This window comes from Tamandua tetradactyla, chromosome 6, assembly GCF_023851605.1.
Source record: "Tamandua tetradactyla isolate mTamTet1 chromosome 6, mTamTet1.pri, whole genome shotgun sequence".
NCBI classification, from domain to species: Eukaryota; Metazoa; Chordata; class Mammalia; order Pilosa; family Myrmecophagidae; genus Tamandua; species Tamandua tetradactyla.
In genome coordinates, this window is record NC_135332.1 from 40,752,391 (window position 1) to 40,773,775 (window position 21,385).

Genomic DNA, 21,385 nt, shown 5'->3' on the forward strand with positions numbered 1-21,385 from the left:
GGAGTGTTTTCTATTACTGTTTTCCAGTTCACTAATCTTTTCTTCTGCAGTGTCTAGTTGGTCATTAATCTTATCGCAAATATTTCTCACCTCAAGCATTGTATTTTTTCATCTCCAGATGACGGATTTTGGTCTTTTTTTTCTTTAATTTTTTTCTATGTCTCATACTTTTTCAATATATTTAATCCAGTTATAATAATTTTTTTATGTCTTTACTGATTCTAACATCTGTGTCAGTTCTACTTTGGTATTGATTAATTGATTTCTGTCTTCATTGTGTGTTGTATTTCCAGTTTCTTTGCATGCCTGGTAATTTTTCTTCAATTGTGAAATATAACATATATACAAAAAAGTGATAAATGTCAGAGTACATTTTAAGAAGTAGTTTTAGAACAAATTTCAAATTATGGCTGGTTTATAGTTCCACAATTTCAGGTATTTCCTTCTAGCTGCTACAAGATACTGAGGACTAAAAGAAATGTCAATATAATAATTCATTAGTTATACTCATTTATTAATCCTGTCTGCTCTGTTACAACTCCTCTTTCTCCTTTAATCCTTCTGCCAATCTATAGAGATATTTGGGCAATGACCTTTCTAACCTTTTCATGTTGAAAAGAGGTGTTAACGTTACAGGGTAGGGAAATACAATGAGTTGATGCTTTTGGAGACACTGATAATTCTGGGTTTTAGGACTTAACTGGTCTAGGAACCATCTGGGTTTTATATTTCTGAGAAATAAACTTAGTAGTGAAACTTTTATAAAGTCTCAGATAGAGCACTGGGTATTCTTTAGGATTTACAGGAATGCTTTTGGTTGGGGCTTGGCATACCATAGCAAATAGCAATATCTAGCTGAACCTTGCATAAGAGTTATCTCCAGAATAGCCTCTTGACTGAAATTTTTTAGCCACTGATACCTTATTTTATTACATTTCTTTCCCCCCTTTTGGTCAAGTAGGCATTGTCAGTCCCATGGTGCCAGGACCTGACTCTTCCCCAGGAGTCATATCCCGTTTTGCCAGGGAAACTTATACCATTGAGCGTCATGTCTCATGCAGGGGGAAAGTGTAATGATTTTGTTTGTAGAATTGGACTTAGAGAGAGAGAGGGCACATCTGTTCTCCGGAAGTAACTCTTAGGCATTAATTATAGGTAGGCTTGGCTTCTCTGTTACAGAAATAAGTTTCATAAGTGCAAGCCTCAAGATCAAGGGTTTGACCTATTAATTTGGGTGTCCCTAATGTTTAAGAGAGTATCAGGGGGCCAAGATGGCAGCTTAGCGAGGTGTGGGATTTAGTTCGTCCTCCAGGGCAGCTAATAAATAGCCAGGAACAGTACAGAATAACTGCTGGGGCCATGTCAGTGACTGAACACACAGCACACCAGTCTGGACCAGCTGAACTTGCTGCAAGCCCACCGAGAACCGTGAGTTCCCCCAAGCTGTAGTGGCCAGTGCCCCTCCCCCTCTGGCTGCTTCCCAGAGGGGAAAGGAAAGGGACTTTACCAGCAGTAGGGGCTGAGCGCAACCAAACTCCAATTGTGGAATTAATTAACAAATTATGACTACTAAAAGTAGGCCCCCAGTTCAGCTGAACCTTGAGTAAAAGTGGAGGTCACTAGTTTTTGCCCTGGTGCAGAAGGGCATGGCTGCTGGAAAAAAAAAAAGAAAAAAGATTTTTTTTTTTGGATTGGAAAAGGTCTGGGCCCTAAAGGAAAGAAGGGGGCACATAGGACCTGGAGATACACAGAGCAATGTACCAACTTAAGCTCTTGATTGGCAAACCTGAGGAACAGGGGTCCTGCTCTGAAAAGGATTTTTCTCTTTCATTTTGGTGTCTGTGTTTCTACTGCTTGACTGCTGTTTGGATACAGCTGCAAGGCTTCTTGGGCTCCACTGCCCCAGCCTTATGCAGAATTAAGCCTGTTTGAGTGTTTGTCTGGAACCTGTGCCTTCCCCAACAGAGGGGTGGGTCCCAGCTCAGGTGGAATCCCTCCATCAAGAAGTTCAGACCCCAGGGTCTGGAAAAGTGAAGCAATTAAAACCAGACTAAAACCTCTCCTCTGTATCCACCATGCCCCCAGCAGGGAGAGTCTGCTGAAGTTAAAGGTACTGTATCGCCTTATGCTGGTGGGACCTGAAGACAGACAAGTGCCACATACTGGGCAGAAGAGGAGAAACACAGAGCCCAGAGGCTTCATAGGAAAGCCTTTCAATCTGCTGGGTTTCACCCTCAGGGAAAACTGACACAGGTGACTCATTCCTCCTCAAAGGAGGCCAGTGTGGTCAGGGAAAATCTGACTGGGGTCTGTAATACTTAAGTAGACCCTCTTAAGGGGGGGAAAAGGCACCATACAGGCAGGGGAAGAAACAAGAACTGAAAAACTCTCCTTTGTTAAAAAAACCTAAGCTAGAGGTCCAGAATGAGCTGAACTGAATGTCAAAGAATACATAGACACCAAAGTCATCCAGCAAGAAAATCCTAGGTAAACAAAACTGAAAACAATCTCCAGAATAAACTAATTAAGGTAATTAAATGCCTAGATGCCAGGAAAAAATAACAAATCATACTATGAAAATTGAATATATGGCCCAGTCAAAGGAACAGACCAGTAATTCACATGAGACACAGGAGTTGAAACAATTAATGCAGAATGTTCGAAAAGGCATAGAAAACCTCATCAAAAATCAAATCAGTGAATTGAGGGAGGATATAAAGAAGGCAAGGAATGAACAAAAAGAAGAAATTGAAAATCTGAAAAAAAAAACCATACCGAACTTATGGGAATGAAAGGCACAGTAGAAGAGATGAAAAAAACAATGAATGATGGAAACCTACAATGTCAGATTTCAAGAGGCAGAAGATAGGATTAGTGAATCAGAGGATGGGACATCTGAAATCTGACAAACAAAAGAAAATACAGCAAAAAGAATGGGAAAATATGAGCATGGACTCAGGGAATTGAATGACAACATGAAGTGCACAAATATACATGTTGTGGGTGTCCCAGAAGGAGAAGAGAAGGGCAAAGGAGGAGAAAAACAAATGGAGGAAATTATCACTGAAAATTTCCCAACTCCTATGAAAGACTTAAGAGTACAGTTCCAAGAAGTGCAGTGTGCCCCAAACAGGTGCCCCAAACAGAATCGATCCAAACAGACATACTACAAGACACTTACTGATCAGAACATCAGAGGTCAAAGAGAAAGAGAGATTCTTGAAAGCAGCAAGAGAAAAGCAATCCATCATGTACAAGGGAAGCCCAATAAGACTCAGCAGAAACCATGGAGGCGAGACGACAGTGGGATGATATATTTAAATTATTAAAAGAGAAAAACTGCCAACCAAGAATTCTATATCCAGCAAATTTGCCCTTCAAAAATGAGGGAGAAATTAAAACATTTTCAGACAAAAAAATCACTAAGAAAATTTGTGACCAAGAGACCAGCTCTGTGGAGCACTAGAGACAGATACAAAAAGACAGAAGAGAGAGGTGTGGAGAAGAATGTAGAAAGGAAGACTATTAGTAAAGGTAAAAAGAAGGAAAATTAGATATGACATATAAAATTAAAAAGGCAAAATGGTAGAAGAAAGTACTACCTGTGCAATAATAATACTAAATGTTAGTGGATTAAACTCCCCAATCAAAAGACATAGACTGGCAGAATGGATTAAAAAACAGGATCCATTGATATGCTGTCTCTACTCAAAGGACATGAGGGCAAGGACACAAACGGACATTTGCACACCAATGTTTATAGCAGCATTATTTGCAATTACCAAGAGATGGAAACAGCTAAAATGTCCATCAACAGACAGGTAGCTAAACAAACTGGCATATACATACAATGGAATATTATGCATCTGTAAGACAGAATAAAGTTATGAAGTATGTAACAACACGGATGGACCTTAAGGACATTATGCTGAGTGAGATTAGCCAAAAACAAAAGGACAAATACTGTATGGTCTCACTGATATGAACTGACATTAGTGAATAAACTTGGAATAATTCGTTGGTACCAGAAACCATCAGGAGATAGAAATAGGGTAAGCTATTGGGTAATTGGAGCTGAAGGGATGCAGATTGTGCAACAGGACTGAATGTAAAAACTCAGAAATGGACAGCATGATACTACCTAGCTGTAATACAATTATGTTAAAACACTGAATGAAGCTGCATGTGAGAACGATAGAGGGGAGAGGGCTGGGGGCATAAATGAAATCACAAAGAAAGATAGACGATAAGGATTGAGATGGTGTAATCTAGGAATGCTTAGAATGTATAATGATAGTGACTAAATGTACAAATTAAAAAAATGTTTTTGCATGAGGAAGAACAAAGGAATGTCATTACTACAGGGTGCTGAAAAGAGATGGTAATTAATATTTTAAAATTTCAACTTATGTGTGAGACTAAAGCAAAAAATGTTTACTTGGTACAAAATTTATATTTTGACTAGTGCATCTCCTAATATAACTTATGTAGATAGTTGTTTGCACAACATAAGTACATGGAACCTTGGGTAGGACATTAGATTTTGTTGGTTTGTCCAGAGTGATGCCCCGATGAATCCCAGAGTGATTCGATCAGTGAGTGGAAAAGTATTTGCAAAGTCCCCTTCGGGGAATGGTGGGAACGGGGGAAAATTCAGCCTCCCCAAGTTGAATTCTTGATATTCTCACAAGCAGTGTGGAGAACCAAAGCTATAGGCTGAGCCCCCAGTCTTGGGGTTTGTTCATATTAAATTTAATCCCACAAAGAATAGGTCAAGCCTACTTAAAATTAGGCCTAAGAGTCACCCCCAAGAGAACCTCTTTTGTTGCTCAGATGTGGCCTCTCTCTCCAGCAAACAAAACAAGCAAACTCACCACCCTCCCCCTGTCTACGTGGGACATGACTCCCAGGGGTGTGGACCTTCCTGGCAACGTGGGACAGAAATCCTAGAATGAGCTGACACTTGGCATCAAGGGATTGAGAAAAACTCTAGAATGAGCAGAGACCCAGCATCAAGGGATTGAGAAAACCTTCTCGACCAAAAGGAAAAAGAGTGAAATGAGACAAAGTGTCAATGGCTGAGAGATTCCAAACAGAGTTGAGAGTTACCCTGGAGATTATTCTTACGCATTAAATAGATATCACCTTATTATCCAAGATGTAATGGAGAGGCTGAAGGGAACTGCCTGAAAATGTAGAGCTGTGTTCCAGTAGCCATGTTTCTTGATGATGATTGTATAATGATATAGCTTTCACAGTGTGACTGTGTGATTGTGAAAACCGTGTGTCTGATGCTTCTTTTATCTACCTTGTCAACAGACGAGTAGAACATATGGAATAAAAATAAATAGTAGGGGGAACAAATATTAAAATAAATTTAGTTTGAAATGCTAGTAATCAATGAAAGGGAGGGTTAAGGGGTATGGTATGTATAATTTTTTTCTTTTTTTTCTGTTTTCGTTTTATTTTTCTGTTGTCTTTCTGAATTGATGCAAATGTTCTAAGAAATGATCGCGATGATGAATATGCAACTATGTGATGATATTATGAATTACTGATTATATATGTAGAATGGAGTGAGCAAATGTTAAGAATGTTTGCCTTTCTTTCTTGTGATTTTTCTTTAATTAATAAAAAAAAACATAAAAAAAAAAACAGGTCCCATCTATATGCTGTCTACAGGAAACGCGTCTTAGACCCAAGGAAAAACATAGGTTGAAAGTGAAAGGTTGGGAAAAAATATTTCATGCAAATGACAATCAGAAAAGAGCAAGAGTAGCTATACTAATATCCAACAAATTAGGCTTCAAATGTAAAACAGTTAAAAGAGACAAAGAAGGACACTATGTATTAACAAAAGAAACAATCCAACAAGAAGACATAACAATCATGAATATTTATGCACCAAGCCAGAATGCTCCAAAACAGATGAGGCAAACACTGAAAACAGAAATAGACAAATCTACTATAATAGTTGGAGACTTCAATTCCCCACTCTCATCGATGGACAGAACATCCAGACAGAGGATCAATAAAGAAACAGAATTTGAATAATACAATAAATGAGCTAGACTTAACAGACATTTATAGAATATTACACCCCACAACAGCAGGATATACCTTTTTCTCAAGTGCTCATGGATCACTCTCAAGGATAGATCATATGCTGGGTCACAAAGCAAGTCTCAATAAATTTAAAAAGATTGAAATTATACAAAACACTTTCTCAGATCATAAAACATCGAGAAAATCAACAAAACCAGATGTTGGTTCTATGAGAAAATAAGTTCGATGGACCCATAGTGAGGTTGACAAAAAGAAGAAGAGAGAGGATGCAAATAAATAAAATCAGAAATGGAAGAGGAGATACAACCAGTCACCCCACAGAAATAAAGAAAGTAATGAGAGGATACTACGAACAACTTCATACTAACAAACTAGACAATGTAGATGAAATGGACAACTTTCTAGAAAGTCCTGAACAACCAACCTTGACTCGAGACGAAACAGATGACCTCAACAAACCAATCACAAGTAAAGAAATTGAATCAGTCATTCAGAAGCTCCCCAGACAGAAAAGTCCAGGACCAGATGGCTTTATAGGTGAATTCTACCAAACATTCCAGAAAGATTTAGTACCAATCCTGCTCAAACTCTTCAAAAAAATTGAAGAGGCAGGAAAACTACCTTACTCATTCTATGAAGCCAACATCACCCTCATACCAAAGCCAGACAAAGTTATTACGTGAAAAGAAAACTACAGACCAATCTCTCTTATGACTATACATGCAAAAATCCTCAACAAAATTCTTGCAAATCGAATACAATAGCATATTAAAAGAATTATACACCACGACCAAGTAGGATTCATCCCAGATATGCAAGGATGGTTCAACATAAGAAAATTAATTAATGTAATACACCGTATGAACAGATCAAAGCAGAAAAAACACATGAACATCTTGATTGATGCAGAAAAGGTATTTGACAAAATTCAACATCCTTTCCTGTTGAAAACCCTTAAGGATAGGAATAGAAGGGAACTTCCTCAACATGATAAAAAGGGAATATATGAAAACTCACAGCTAACATCATCCTCAATGGGGACAAGCTGAAGACTTTCCTCGTATGATCAGGAATAAGACAAGGATGTCCACTATCACCATTATTAGTAAACATTGTGTTGGAGTTATAGCAAGAGCAATTAGGCAAGAAAAAGAAATACAAGGCATCAAAATTGGAAAGGAAGAAGTAAAACTCTGATTGTTTGCAGAAGATATGATACTATATGTCGAAAACCCTGAAAAATCCACAGCAAAACTACTAGAGGTAATAAATGAGAACAGCAAACTGGCAGGTTACAAGATCAGCACTCAAAAATCTGTAGTATTTCTATATACTAATAATGAACAATCTGAGGGGGAAATTAAGAAAAACATTCCAATTGCAACCAAAAGAATAAAATATTTAGGAATAAATTTAACTAAAGAAGCAAAAGACCTATACAAAGAAAACTACAAGAAATTGTTAAAAGAAATCACAGAAGACCTAAATAGATGGAAAGGCATACCATGTTCATGGATTGGAAAACTAAATATAGTTAAGATGTCAATTCTACCTAAATTGATTTACAGATTCAATGCAATACCAATTAAAAGCCCCAAAACTTACTTTTTAGAAATAGAAAAAACTCTAACCAAATTTATCTGGAAGGACTGGGTGCCCCGAATAGCTAAAAGTACCCTGAGAAAGAAAAATGAAGTCGTAGGTCTCATGCTACCTGACTTTAAGTCATATTACGAAGCTACAGTGGTCAAAACAGTATGGTACTGGCATAAAGATAGACATAGTGACTGATGGAATCAAATAGAGTGTTCAGATATAGACCCTTTCATCTATGGGCAATTGATCTTTGGGAAGGGAGTCAGGCCAACTCACCTGGGACAGAACAGTCTGTTCAGTAAATGGTGTCTAGAAAACTGGATATCCACATGCAAAAGAATCAAAGAGGATCCATATCTCACACCCTATACAAAAATTATCTCAAAATGGATCAAAGACCTAAACATTAGATCTAAGACCATAAAACTGTTAGAAGAAAATGTAGGGAAATATCTTATAAATCTTATAATAGGAGGCGTCTCCTAGACCTTACACCCAAAGCATGAACATTGAAGAAAGAAAGAAAGAAATGGAAACTGTTCAAAATTAAACACTTTTGTACATCGAAGAACTTCATCAAGAAAGCAAAAAGACAGCCTTCACAATGGGAGACAATATTTGGAAATGATATAGCAAATAAAGATCTAGTATCTAGAATATATAAAGAGATTGTTCAACTCAACAACAAAAAAAGACAGACAACCCAATTACAAAATTGGCAAAAACATAAAACAGACTTTTCTCAGAAGAGGAATACAAATGGCCAAAAGGCACATGAAAAGATGCTCCACTTCCCTGGCTATTAGAGACATGCAAATCAAAACCACAATGAGATATCATCTCACACCCACCAGAATGGCCATTATCAACAAAACAGAAAATGACAAGTGCTGGAGAGGATGCGGAGAAAGAGGCACACTTATCCACTGTCGGTGGGAATGTCAAATGGTTCAACCGCTGTGAAAGGCAGTGTGGCGGTTCCTCAGGAAGCTAAGTATAGAATTGCCATATGACCCGGCAATACCATTGCTAGGTATCTATCTACTCAGAGGACATGAGGGCAAAGACACAAAGGGACATTTGCACACCAATGTTTATAGCAGCATTATTTACAGTTGCCAAGAGATGGAAACAGCCCAAATATCCATCAACAGATGAGTGGCTAAGCAAGCTGTGGTATATACATACGATGGATTATTATGCAGCTGTAAGACAGAATAAAGTCGTAAGTATGTAACATCATGGATGGGCCTTAAGGACATTATGCTGAATGAGACTAGCCAGAAACAAGAGGATAAGTATTGTATGGTCTCACTGATACGAACTAACATTAATGAATGAACTTGGATAATTTCAGTTAAGAACAGAGGTCATTAGGAGATAGAAATAGAATAGATATTGGGTAATTGGAATTGAAGAGATACAGATTGTGCAGTGGGACTGATTGCAAAAATTCAGAAATGGATAGTACAATACTACATAACTGTAATACAATAATGTTAGAACACTGAATGAAGCTGAATGTGTGAATCATACAAGGAGGAGGCCTGGGGCCACAAATGAAATCAGAAGGAAAGATATACGATAAAGACTGAGATGGTATACTCTAGGAATGCCTAGAGTGTACAATGATAGTGACTAAATGTACAAATTTAAACATGTTTTGCTTGAGGAAGAACAAAGGAATGTCAGTACTGCAGGGTGTTGAAAATGGATGGTAATTAATATTTGAAAACTTAAATTATGTGTGAGACTAAAGCAAAAAATATTTATTTGGTACAAATTTTGTATTTTTACTAGTGCATTTCCTAATATAACTTATATGGCCAGCTTAATTGAATATCATAAGTACAAGAAACCTTGAGTAAAGCATGAGATTTTGTAGGCATGTCCAGATTGATGCCCCAATAAGTCCCAGAAGGATTTCAACAGTGAATAAAAACCTATTTACAAAGTCCCCTTGGGGGAATGGTGAGAAAGGGGGAAAATTCAACTTCCCCAAGTGGAGAATTCTTGATATTCTCACAAGCAGTGGGGACAACCAAAGCAATAGGCTGAGCCCCCAATCTTGGAGTTTGTTCATATGAAACAACCCTACAAAGGATAGGCTAAGCCTACTTAAAATTAGGCCTAAGAGTCACCCCCTAGAGAACCTCTTTTTTTTGCTCAAATGTGGCCTCTCTCTCTCATCCAACATGACAAGCAAACTCACTGCCCTCCCCCCTCTCTACGTAGGACATGACTCCCAGGGGTGTGAATCTTTCTGGCAACGTGGGGAGAAATCCTAGAATGAGCTGGGACTCAGCACCAAGGGATTGAGAAAACCTTCTCTACTGAAAGGGGGAAGAATGAAATGAGACGAAATAAAGTGTCAATGACTGAGAGATTGCAAACAGAGTCGAGAGGTTATTCTGGAGATTATTCTTAGGCATTAAATAGATATCACCTTTTTAATTAAGGCATAATGGAGAGGCTGGAGGGAATTGCCTGAAAATGTAGAGCTGTGTTCCAGTAGCCATGTTTCTTGAAGATTGTATAATGATACAGCTTTCGCTGTGTGACTGTGTGACTGTGAAAACCTTGTGTTGATGCTTCTTTTATCTACCTTATGGACAAATAAGTAAAGCTATGGAGTAAATATAAATAATAGAGGGAACGAATATTAAAATAAATTTAGTAGATTGAAATGCTAGTGATCAGTGAAAGGGAGGGGTAAGGGGTATGGTATGTATGAATTTTTTTCTGTTTTCTTTTTCTGAATTGACGCAGATGTTCTAAGAAATGATGAATGTACAACTATGGGATTAAAAAAAGAATGTTTGTATTGTATGTTGATTGGTTTTATTAATAAAAAATTTTTTTAAAGTTTCAGGAATTTCCTAGGTGGGAAAGTTTAATAATTCCATATTTCTTCTCCAGTCCCTTAAGGGACTTTTCCAACACTTTTTAATTATCTGCTTAACAAACTCTGGGATGTATCTGGGTACTATGTTAAGCTATACAGAATTACAAGCCTTCATTCTGATTCTGGGCTCCATGTGTTCCGGTGTTTAAATGAGCCATCCCGACAGGTTGAGTTAGATTATGTGCTACAGAAAATTTAGGTTATAGACAACTTAAATCTCTTTTCCTTTGGTCTCATAAAGTAGGTGAAGTTCTAAAATACTGACAATATCATCCTTACCCCTGTATTCTCATTTACCTTAGTCCTGACCCAGTCAGCTTTGTTATTTGAAGCCTGATCTCTTTTATGGTTTCCTTAACAGTTGTATTTGCGATGCTGACTTTCAGAGCTGCAGAACTCCGACTTGAGTCTCAGGTGTCACACAGGTTGCCAAAGTTCCACGGAGATACTGTGGTCTACATATATAGCACATCATCTCAAAATCTAGACATAACTTTTATAGCTTCAGAATAAGTGTGACTGCTAAAAGAACTTACAGTATAAGCCATAAGTATTTTCTAAGAGAGACCATATGATATTTGTTCTTTTGTTTCTAACTTATCTTCCACCACATAATGTCCCCAAAGTTCATTCACCTCATTGCATGTCTCATGACTTCATTCCTTCTGCAACTGCACGGTATTTCATCATATGTATATGCCACAGTTCACATGCCTGGTAATTTTTATTGCATGCCAAACATTGTGTATTTTACTTTGCTGGGTGCTGGATATTTTTGCATTCTTATAGATATTCTTGAGATTTGTTCTAGAATGCAGTGAAGTTACTTGGAAACAGTTTAATTATTTCAAGTCTTGCTTTTAAGATATGTTAGCCAGGATCAGAGCAGTGTTCAGTCTAAGGCTAGTTATTTCCCACTCCTGAGGCAAGAACCTTTTGAGTACCTTACCAAAAGCCATGTGAATCATGAGGTGTTCTAGTCTAGCTAGTAGACAGGCACCATTTGTAGCCCTGTGTGAGCACTAAGCACTAACACCTCTTATCAGTTAGAGAGAGTCTTTTCCTTGCTGCAGGTACTTTTCTCACATGTATGTGCTAATCAGTACTGAGATGAACACTTGAGGGGGTCCTTCTGCTGATCTCTGGAGTTCTTTCTCTGTGTATTTGTTTTCTTTCATGAACTCTGTCCTGCAAACTGTCACTCGATCTGCCTGAGTCTCAACTCTTGTCTGTCTTCTTAATTCAAGGGGACTCTTTTCCGCTCGTGCCTTGGCCCAGAATCTATCTCAAGGCAGTAAGCTAGAACACTAGTAAGGGGTACTTCATTCATTTGCCTTCTCTTGAGGATCTCTGACTGATATTGTGTTTTGGGAATCATTATTTCATATAATTTGTCTGTTTTTGTTTGCTTTAGGTAGAAGGGTAAATCTGATCCTTCTTACTCCATACTGGGCAGAAGCAGAAGTCTTTAGTGATGTGTATTTTTCAAAGCAAAATATTAATTTAGATTATTCCATGAGATTTACTACTGTGTGTATATTCTTTTTATAGCAGAATGATTTCCCAAGAGAGACATTTGAAGGCCCTAAACATGAAGTACTGCGAAGATGTCTTTGTGCAGGCTATTTCAAAAATGTAGCTCGAAGGTAAGCAGTATGAACTTGAGAGACAAAGAAATACTGTTATATTTGACTATAATATCAAGGTATTTAGCATTAAAGATTAAAAGGTTTATTTAGTTCTGTGAGGACAGTGACATCAATTACAATGACCCTTTTCATGATTGTCAGTTGTATATAAGAAATTGCAGTAGCCCAGAGAGGAGTATTTGAGCTCATGCGCAGTAGGAGGTGACTATGTACAGTTGCTATCTAGCATTGTACATAGTGAAGTGAGAGGGGTGTTCTTGCAGAGGGATGGCTCTATGGGGAATGTGAAAACTACACAGGTTGAGGAGGGCATCCCTGTGGAAGGACAGCTTGGCATAGCATGACAGAGCATGAGCAGGGTAGGCAGGGCATTCACACAGGAGGGCTGAATGTGTGGGGTATCAGAGCCTGATGTGTAAAGAGGGCAGCTTCATAGGGGAATCGGTGATGCTGCTGGCGATAGAGATTGTTTATTTATAGAGGAATTGATCAAATAAGTTAATATATTAAGGATACTGGCAAAAGGAATTAGAAATATGGAAGGGGAGAAAATGACAACCCTGTAATGTTGGACTGGAATTTCAGGATATCACTGTGAACTTATGGTTTTCAATATATGTAGATGGATAGATAGATACTTACTATGTATATATTTATAATATGTATTTGTATGTTTTTACAGTTTTTGGTTTACTAATGCTGCCAGAAATGCAATAGACCAGAAATAGGTTGGCTTTTATAAAGGGAATTGATTAAGTTACAAATTTATAGTTCTGAGGCCATAAACATATATAAACTATTGCTATTGGAAGGGTCTGTCACTAATGCGGGGTAGGGAGATGGAACTATCCGATGTTCTGGAGAGGCTGGGCTAGGTTTCAGGGTTTATATGGACCAGGGACCCATCTGGAGGTTGTGGGTTTCTGGAAAGTTACTCTAGTGCCTGGAATCCTTGTGGAATCTTATATATTGCCCTAGGTGTTCTTTAGGATTGGCTAGAATGGTCCTGGTTGGGGTAGGCAGGTTATGATAGGTAGCCAGGTCTTCCTGAAGCTTGCGTAAGAGCAACCTCCAGAGTAACTTCTTGACTCTATTTGAAGTCTCTCTGCCACTGATACTTTATTAATTACACTTCTTTTCCCCCTTTTGGTTAGGATGTAATTGTTGATTCCATGGTGCCAGGTCTGGCTTCATCAAATATGGGACATTTTGAGCATCAAAATAAATAATGATAGTAATGATTGTAACCACTGAACAAATGTGAAACCCTAAGTCATTAATGATATAAATTAATGAATAAGTAAATTCACAGTTTGATGAGGAATGGAATTATTTGCATAGTTAAGCAGCGCCCCACAAAATTCTTAACTTTTCAGTGGAGAAGCCAGGTAGATGCTACCTGAATCAGTCAATAAAAGTAAACATCATCAGTAGTGGAATGAATCAAAATTATATGCTTCTTAATAGTATGAAATGAGGACACAACATCATTTCTGTTGTATTCCTACATGCATAATTTGAATCTAATCATCCTGAAACAGACAATCTCAAATTGAGGAGCATGTTTTACAAAATAACTGCAGCCTATAATCTTCAACACTGTCAAGTTCATGAAAGTCAAGGAAAGATTAAAGAACTATTCCAGAATAACGGAAACTAAAAATACATGAAAACTAAAGACAATAAATGATTCTGAACTGGATCTTTTTACTTTTATAAAGGATATTATCAGCACACCTATTGAAACATCAGTGGGGTCTGAGAGTTAGATGTTAGTAATTGGGGAATGATGGGACATCATCACATTGGCAATTTTCTCTCAAGTAGTTTGGGTAAAAACTTCTTGTACTTGCAAATTTTCTGTAAATTTGGGATTTCTTAGAATTTAAAATATATAAAATGTCTTAATTACCTGCTATGTGCAAACACTGGTACTGAAGATAAAAAGGTAGAATAATGTGTGAGTTCTGACATCTTTTTTTTTTTGTATACTGTGCTGTGGGAGTCACATTTTATTCTTTTCCATGTGAATATTCCGTTATTGCAGCATCATTTGTTAAAATATATGTATTTTTATATTATTATATATATTTTGAGTGCTTGGGCCAGGAATTGAACCTTCTAGCTGTTCCAAGACACTGGAGATTAAAAGAAATATCAGTTCTATGACTGACCTACCTGTGCACTCCCTCCTGATATCATTCGTGATGATACTTAGATTTAGTGGAGGAGACAGATAAGTAAATGAATAATTATAATGCTTTCTGATCTATATTGGGAATATGTATGGAGTACTATAGAAAATCAGCTGTGATGACAGTTGAAATAGGGCTATTATTTTGAAAAGTTTTTTGATTAATGTTTCTATATGGAAATATAGAAGATAAGAATTTGAAGTTAAAGTCATGAATTTAACATGAATGACGGATGAATTTTTCTAATTGTCAGATTTTAGAATAGTGGAAATTACTTATACCTTTAAAAAGAGGTACAGGGCGGGCCGCGGTGGCTCAGCGGGCAAGAGTGCTTGCCTGCTATGCCGGAGAACCCCGGTTCGATTCCCGGCCCCAGCCCATGTAAAAAACAAACAAACAAACAAAATATAATAAAACAAGAAAATGTTTAAAGATGTTTCCCTTTCTTCCTCCCTTCCTTCCTTCCATCCTTCCTTCCTTCTCTCTGTCTTTCCTTCCTTTAAAAAAAAAAAAAAAAAAAAAAAAGAGGTACAGTATAATATAAAGAACACTGTATTTAAGTTAGAAGCCCTATGTTTGGGACTTGATTTTACCATGCATTGGCTCTGTGATCTTGAGAAGGTTAGGTAATTTATTTGAGTCTCCGTTTATAAATTAATAAATTAACAGTCTCTCAAATCTCATAGGTTGTTTTGAGCCTTAGTTATAAAAGCATTTTGGAATCTCTAAAGCACGATTATTATTATTAATGTTATTACTTATTGACCAAAAATGCTTATACGTAACTGAAATGACTGTTTAATTTAAATAATTGGTTTAAGATTAATTGGTAGAGAGGGTATGGTGACAATTGAATAAATTTATACTCTACTTATAGAGAAATCCTTATAGTGGAATATAATTGTTCATTGTTGGACTTAATGTCCTGCCTACCTATTTCATTGTTTTACCATTCCTGTCTTTATCATCCTCTGACTTTTTTTATTCATAGATCTGTTGGAAGAACATTTTGCACAATGGATGGGCGTGGAAGCCCAGTTCATATTCATCCTTCCTCAGCTGTAAGTTTCTTATTTTTTAAAAAGGGAAGAAATTTATAAAGGTGTAGGGATACATAATATACAGATGTCTCTTTTTTCTGTGTGCTTTAGCATATATATGAATTACAAAGAGCTGTAATTGTTTTGATTGCCTATGTTTTTTGTTTAAAGAAGATAGGTAGTAATTAGAAAAGTTTGGGCTATTATTATTTGGTTGTCTAACTTATTATCATTCTTAAATGAATGCTTTTGTATAGCTTCATGAACAGGAAACCAAACTTGAATGGATCATTTTTCATGAAGTATTAGTTACCACCAAAGTCTATGCAAGAATTGTGTGTCCAATTCGTTATGAATGGGTGAGAGACTTGTTACCCAAGCTGCATGAATTTAATGCACATGATCTGAGCAGCGTGGCCCGACGTGAAGTGAGAGAAGATGCGAGAAGGAGATGGACAAATAAGGAAAATGTAAAACAGCTAAAGGGTGAGTGAATCACGTACTCTAGTGATATAAGTCCTGTTCTAGTGATATAAGTCCTAAGAGCATAAATTCTCATATAATTATAGAAGTAGTGTTAGAGACTCAGAACCTGATTCCGTCCCCTTAGAAAGTATACGGCTGTCATGAGTCTATACTGAGTCTTTTTTTTTTTCAATTGTGGAAAATAATATATTTACAAAAAAACAAATAAATTTCAAAGCATTCTGCAACAATTAGTTGTAGAACAGATTTCAGAATTTCTTGTGGGTTATAATTCCATAATTTTAGGTTTTTACTTTCAGCTGCTCCAAAACACTGTAGAATAAAACGTATCGATTTAATGATTCAGCAATTGTACTCATTGTTTAAACCTTATCTTCTCTATTATAACTCAACCTTCTCCTTTGATCTTTCTCCCAATTTTAGGCGTATTTGGGCTATGCCCATTTTTTTTTTTTCATGTTGGAAGGGGCTGTCAATAATATGGGATAAGGGGATAGAACTAGTTGATGTTCTGGAGAGGCTGACCCCTCTGGGTTTCAGGACTTGTCTGGCCTAGGAACCCATCTGAAGGTTGTAGGTTTCTGGAAAGTAGTCATAGTGCATAGAACCTTTGTAGAATCTCATGTAAAGCCCTCAGTGTTCTTTATGGTTGGCAGGAATGGTTTTGGTTGGGGTTTGGCAAACCATGATAGGTAGTAATGTCTAGTTTAAGCTTGCATAAGAGTAGCCTCTTGACTCTATTTGAACTCTCTCAGCCACTTATATCTTACTTGTTTCACTTCTTTTCCCCCTTCTGGTCAGGACGGCATTGTCGGTCCCACAGTGCCAGGGCCAGGCTCATCCCTGGGTATCATACCACATGTTGTCAGGGAGAATCTCATCCCTGGATGCCATATTTCACATCATTGGGGAGGGTAATGATTTCACTTGCAGAGTTGGGCTTAGAGAGAAAAAGGCCATATCTGAGCAACAAAAGAGGTCCTCTGGAAGTAACTCTTAGGCATAACTGTAGGTACATACATAAGCTTCACAAGAGCAAGCTTCAAAATCAAGGGCTTGGCCAATTGATTTGGGAGTCCTTAATGTTTGAGACAGTATCGGGGGTTTTCTCAGTGGTCAAGTTTAATAGTTCCATATTTTCTCTCCAGTTCCTCAGGGGACTTTCCCAGTACTTTTTGATTATCTGCCTAACATACTCTGGGGTATATCTAGGCATTACATTAAGCTATATACATAATTATAGGCCCTCATTCCCAGTCTGGCCTCCCTGTGTTTGGGTTGTTTAAATGATCTATCCAGACAGGTTGAATTAGATTGTATTACTGAAAATTTAGGTTCTCAGTCATTTTGACTTCCCACTTTTCCAACCAGTTAATCATATTTTCTTTAATCCCTCTGTGCAACATTATTAGTAATAGCAACAACAATATTTATTGAGCATTCATCAAGTGCTAATCACTTAACTGCCATTATCTCATTGAATTTTCATAACAACCCCATGAAGGACGTAGATATCCTATTTCATAGATGAGGAAATAGAGACTTAGCGTTATTACTGGAAATCTCATAGCTGATAAATGGTGAATCTGGGATTTAAATCCTGACTTTAAAACCTATATTCTTTCTTTCTTTTCAATTAACTAAAGTTAATACTTTATTCAGATTTTATTTGTTTGTCCCTAATGTCCTTTTTCTGTTCCAGGATCCCATCTGGGATACTGCATTTTGTGGCTGTGTTTCTTTAGGCTTCTCTTGGCTGTGAAGGTTTCTGACTCTCTTGGTTTTTATTACTTTGAATAGTAGTAGTCAAGTAGTAGTAGTTTTGAAAAGTAATAGTCAGGTATTTTGTAGGATGACCCTCAACTGAAATTTTTCTGAAGTTTTTTTCATGATTGGCTTACTGTTATGGGTTTGGGGGAGGAGGACCACAGGAATTAAGTGCCATTCTTACCATATTACAGCAAGAGTACATACTATCAACGTGACTTATCACTGTTGATGTTGACCTTGATCACCTGAGTTAGTGTTAGTCAGGTTTCTCCGCTGTAAAGTTACTCTTCAGGGCCCCTTTCACAAATTCTACTCTTTGGAAGGAAATCACTATGTGTAACTCATACTTATGGGATGGGGACTTACGCTTCCTCCTTGAGGGATGAGAATCTATATAAATTATTTGGAATTCTTTTGCATGGGAGATTTGTCTTTATTTATTTATTCAGTTACTTATGAATATTGCTTTGGACTCAAGGGTATTTTACACTTTGGATGATATCCAATACTACTTTATTTTATTGCTCAAATTGTTATAGCTTTGGCCATTGGGAGCTCTTTCAGTTGGCTCCTGTTTCCCTTTGACAATCCCCAAACATTGTGGGTTTTGTTGTTGTTTGAGCGCTTCCTGAACTTTCTGGCATGAGAACATATATTCTTTTTTTTTGCATGGGCAGGCTCCAGGAATCGAACCTGGGACTCCAGCATGGCAGGCAAGAACTCTGCCACTGAGCCACAGTTGCCTGTCTGACAACATATATTCTTAACAACATATATTCATATACTATGCCATACTGCCTCTCAATACTGCTTTACTATTTCTATTTTGTTTATAAAGTTTGTGAATTATTGCCTCAATTTCCTTTTTTATCATTTTTTCCCCCATGAACTGTTAGGTTTCTAGTTGAGAGGCACATACAGTTGTGGTACTGATCTAGGACAGAAAGCTTGAGTCTCTCAGTTCACATACATACTTTTCAGTAAAACTTTTTGAGGCTGAATGAAAGCAAATTGTGTTTGCCTATAGAAGAGGATAAGAATTTGAAGTTAAGGTTAATATCACTGAGAGATAGAATGGTGAAGAATTTTGCCCCAAGGTATCACAGTAGAGTCTTCAGGAAAGTTTGCTGCCAAGTGTTTTATTTCAGTGTTATAGTCCTGTACTAGGTGCTTGAATGAGAGTTAAATTTTCTGACTTCTAGGCTTCCATGCTCTTATTTTTTAATCATCCTTTCTTTTGAAATGGTAAAATTTACTTTCCTCTTCTCCCTCTCTTCCTTTTTTTTCTGAGTTTGAAATGTCAAGGCATCTAATTCTTTGCTAGTACAGAATCTTTAAACTAAAATTTTAGTGGATTAATTTGTAATGTTTTCAGATGGAATATCAAAAGAAGTCCTGAAGAAAATGCAAAGAAGAAATGATGATAAGTCCATATCAGATGCACGTGCTCGTTTCCTTGAGAGAAAGCAGCAGAGAACCCAAGACCACAGTGACAGACTGAAGGAAACAGGCTAAGGAATGAGCCCTCCAATTCAGGAAGTAGGAAAACTGCCAGGAAATGCGCTTCCACTTTACCAGTTATTCCATACAGAACAACATAGAGGAAGTAATCGTCAGCTGTTATTAGCCTATGAGCTAAGAAAAAAAAAAACTCATCAGTGCTGATAAAGGGAATTTTCAAAGAAAAGATTGGGTTGCCATAGTTATAAGCAATGATATATGAAACCAATGAAAGATGTGATAATTTCCTGACTTCAGTTCTGCTGGCCTTAACTGGTATCAAACGCTGTTGAGATATTTTCAGAGGACATTGAGTTGTATTTAATCAGCGTGTATTCATTTGCATTAAAGCATTAAAAATTATTTTCCTTAAATCTCTTTAAGGCCTTCTTGTTGCTATTAGAATAGTGTTATATCAGGTACGTGATCATTTCTTTTAGAAGGCTGACCACAAGAGGTTTTTACTCAGCAATACCTAGATGTTTAACAGTTTAATTGCTACAGAGCTTTATAGATATTTAGAGAAAAGACTTAATCAGTTTTAGTAAATAAGAAAATTGCCTATGGCAGGTTTCTTTCTTGACTTAATTATTAATGCTTAAATTGATTTTTCTGGGGTTATACAAATTCCTTTTTATATAAAAGTATATTGTTTAAAAACAGTAGCTATAGCCATTAACCAAAGGACAGATGGTATATATATATATATATATATATATCCTTTTTTAGTTGTACCTACATGCCTTGTATCAGTACCATGTATGTAGGTGTGACAGTGCTTTCAAACTATCCCTTCACTTGGCCTATTCTCTTGTTTCCAGTTGCTTGATTAGATCCATTTAAACATTGATCATGCTGATCTTGTGATGGGATTTTCAAAGTGGTCAATACTGTATCACAAGTTTTTCAAATTGGAATCTTGAGTCTAGTTAGTACCGTAACTCAGGCCACACTCAGTACTTGCCCATTCTTGTTTACTGCTTTTTATTCTAGTTATTTGTGTATTTGTCTGTCTCCCCCATTAGATTATACGCTCCTTGTGGGCAGGAACAATGTCTTTTTCATTTTTGTATCTTTCATGGCACCTAGCATAGCGCTTCGCACATATTAGTCACTCATTGTTAAATAAAGCTATTAGTGTCATTAAAATTCAAAAGGTAGTATAATGTGTGTTTTTAGTTTTTTTAATAAAACTTGAGAATATAAATTTTTTTATAGGTAACTAGCTCTTTTACAGTTATTTCCTTTACCATCTAAACAACTTTCTGTTCAATCTTGAAAAATGATGAGGACCCATACCTATGTGTTTGTTCTTGAAGTATGGTGAGTAGTGATGGTTTCTCTGAATATTTCCAGTGTTGTTAATTTGTTCTTTTTTATCTTGAGTACTCTCAACACTGTTTCAGTACATTAGTCGTTTACTCCCATCAGTTTCTCAAGTATATTTACCAGTATATGTCCTTAGACCTGATCTAGGGCAGTGTGAATTCTTGGAATGAAAGCTCTTTTAATTCAGTAAATATTTATTAAGTATGCATTTTAAAATAAATATATAAGTACAAAATTCACATTTTGTCAGTTGTTCTAATAATGTCTTATATAGCATTTTCCAGATTCACTCAAGATTCAATGAAGGATCATGTATATATTTCTTTTAATCTGTAAAAGGTCCTTGATCTCTTCTTTTTTTTTTTTTTGTTTATCTTTCACAACATTAACATTTTGAATAATACCACCCAGTTATTTTATAGAATGCCCTCAATTTGAGTTTCTGTAATATTTCCTCATGATTACATATTTTTTATTGCAATACTGCATAAGTGCTGGAAGGTCTTTCTTAGGGTATCTCATCTGGAAGTATGGTACATGATATGTATTTGCCCCTTATTAGTGATGTTAGTTTTGATTTGTTGGTTAAGATGTTTCTCTCAGAATTAATAATTAATATTTTGGGGGGTGCTACTTTGAGATTATGTAAAATATCCTGTTCCTTATAAAATATGATCCTCTTGAGCAGCAATTGATGATTTTTGCCTGAGTTGGTTTTTCTCTTATGGTTGCAAAATGTGGCTTTTCCCCAAACTCCTTTTTAAATTTATTTCTTGACATTATATTGTGAGGAAGAGCTTTCCTTGAAGGATGAGTTTCTGATAAACAGATAGGTATTAGGAACAGCTT

The 21,385-nt window shown here is 36.7% G+C and overlaps 1 protein-coding gene across 3 annotated transcripts in view; it reads left to right on the forward strand.

The window, feature by feature from the left end:
* DHX40 (DEAH-box helicase 40) overlaps nucleotides 1-21,117 on the forward strand; it is a 93,175-nt gene extending 72,058 nt beyond the window's left edge. Inside the window, exons 15-18 of one of the 3 annotated variants that reach the window (XM_077164963.1) lie at nucleotides 12,122-12,213; nucleotides 15,403-15,472; nucleotides 15,709-15,937; nucleotides 19,083-21,116. In XM_077164963.1, the coding sequence (XP_077021078.1) occupies nucleotides 12,122-12,213; nucleotides 15,403-15,472; nucleotides 15,709-15,937; nucleotides 19,083-19,222 (531 nt within the window). In that variant the 3' untranslated portion in view covers nucleotides 19,223-21,116. Of the gene's footprint in view, nucleotides 1-12,118; nucleotides 12,214-15,402; nucleotides 15,473-15,708; nucleotides 15,938-19,082 lie in introns of all 3 variants that reach the window. The other 2 variants (XM_077164962.1, XM_077164964.1) reach the window with 2 other exon arrangements.
* Nucleotides 21,118-21,385: the final 268 nt, after the last annotated feature.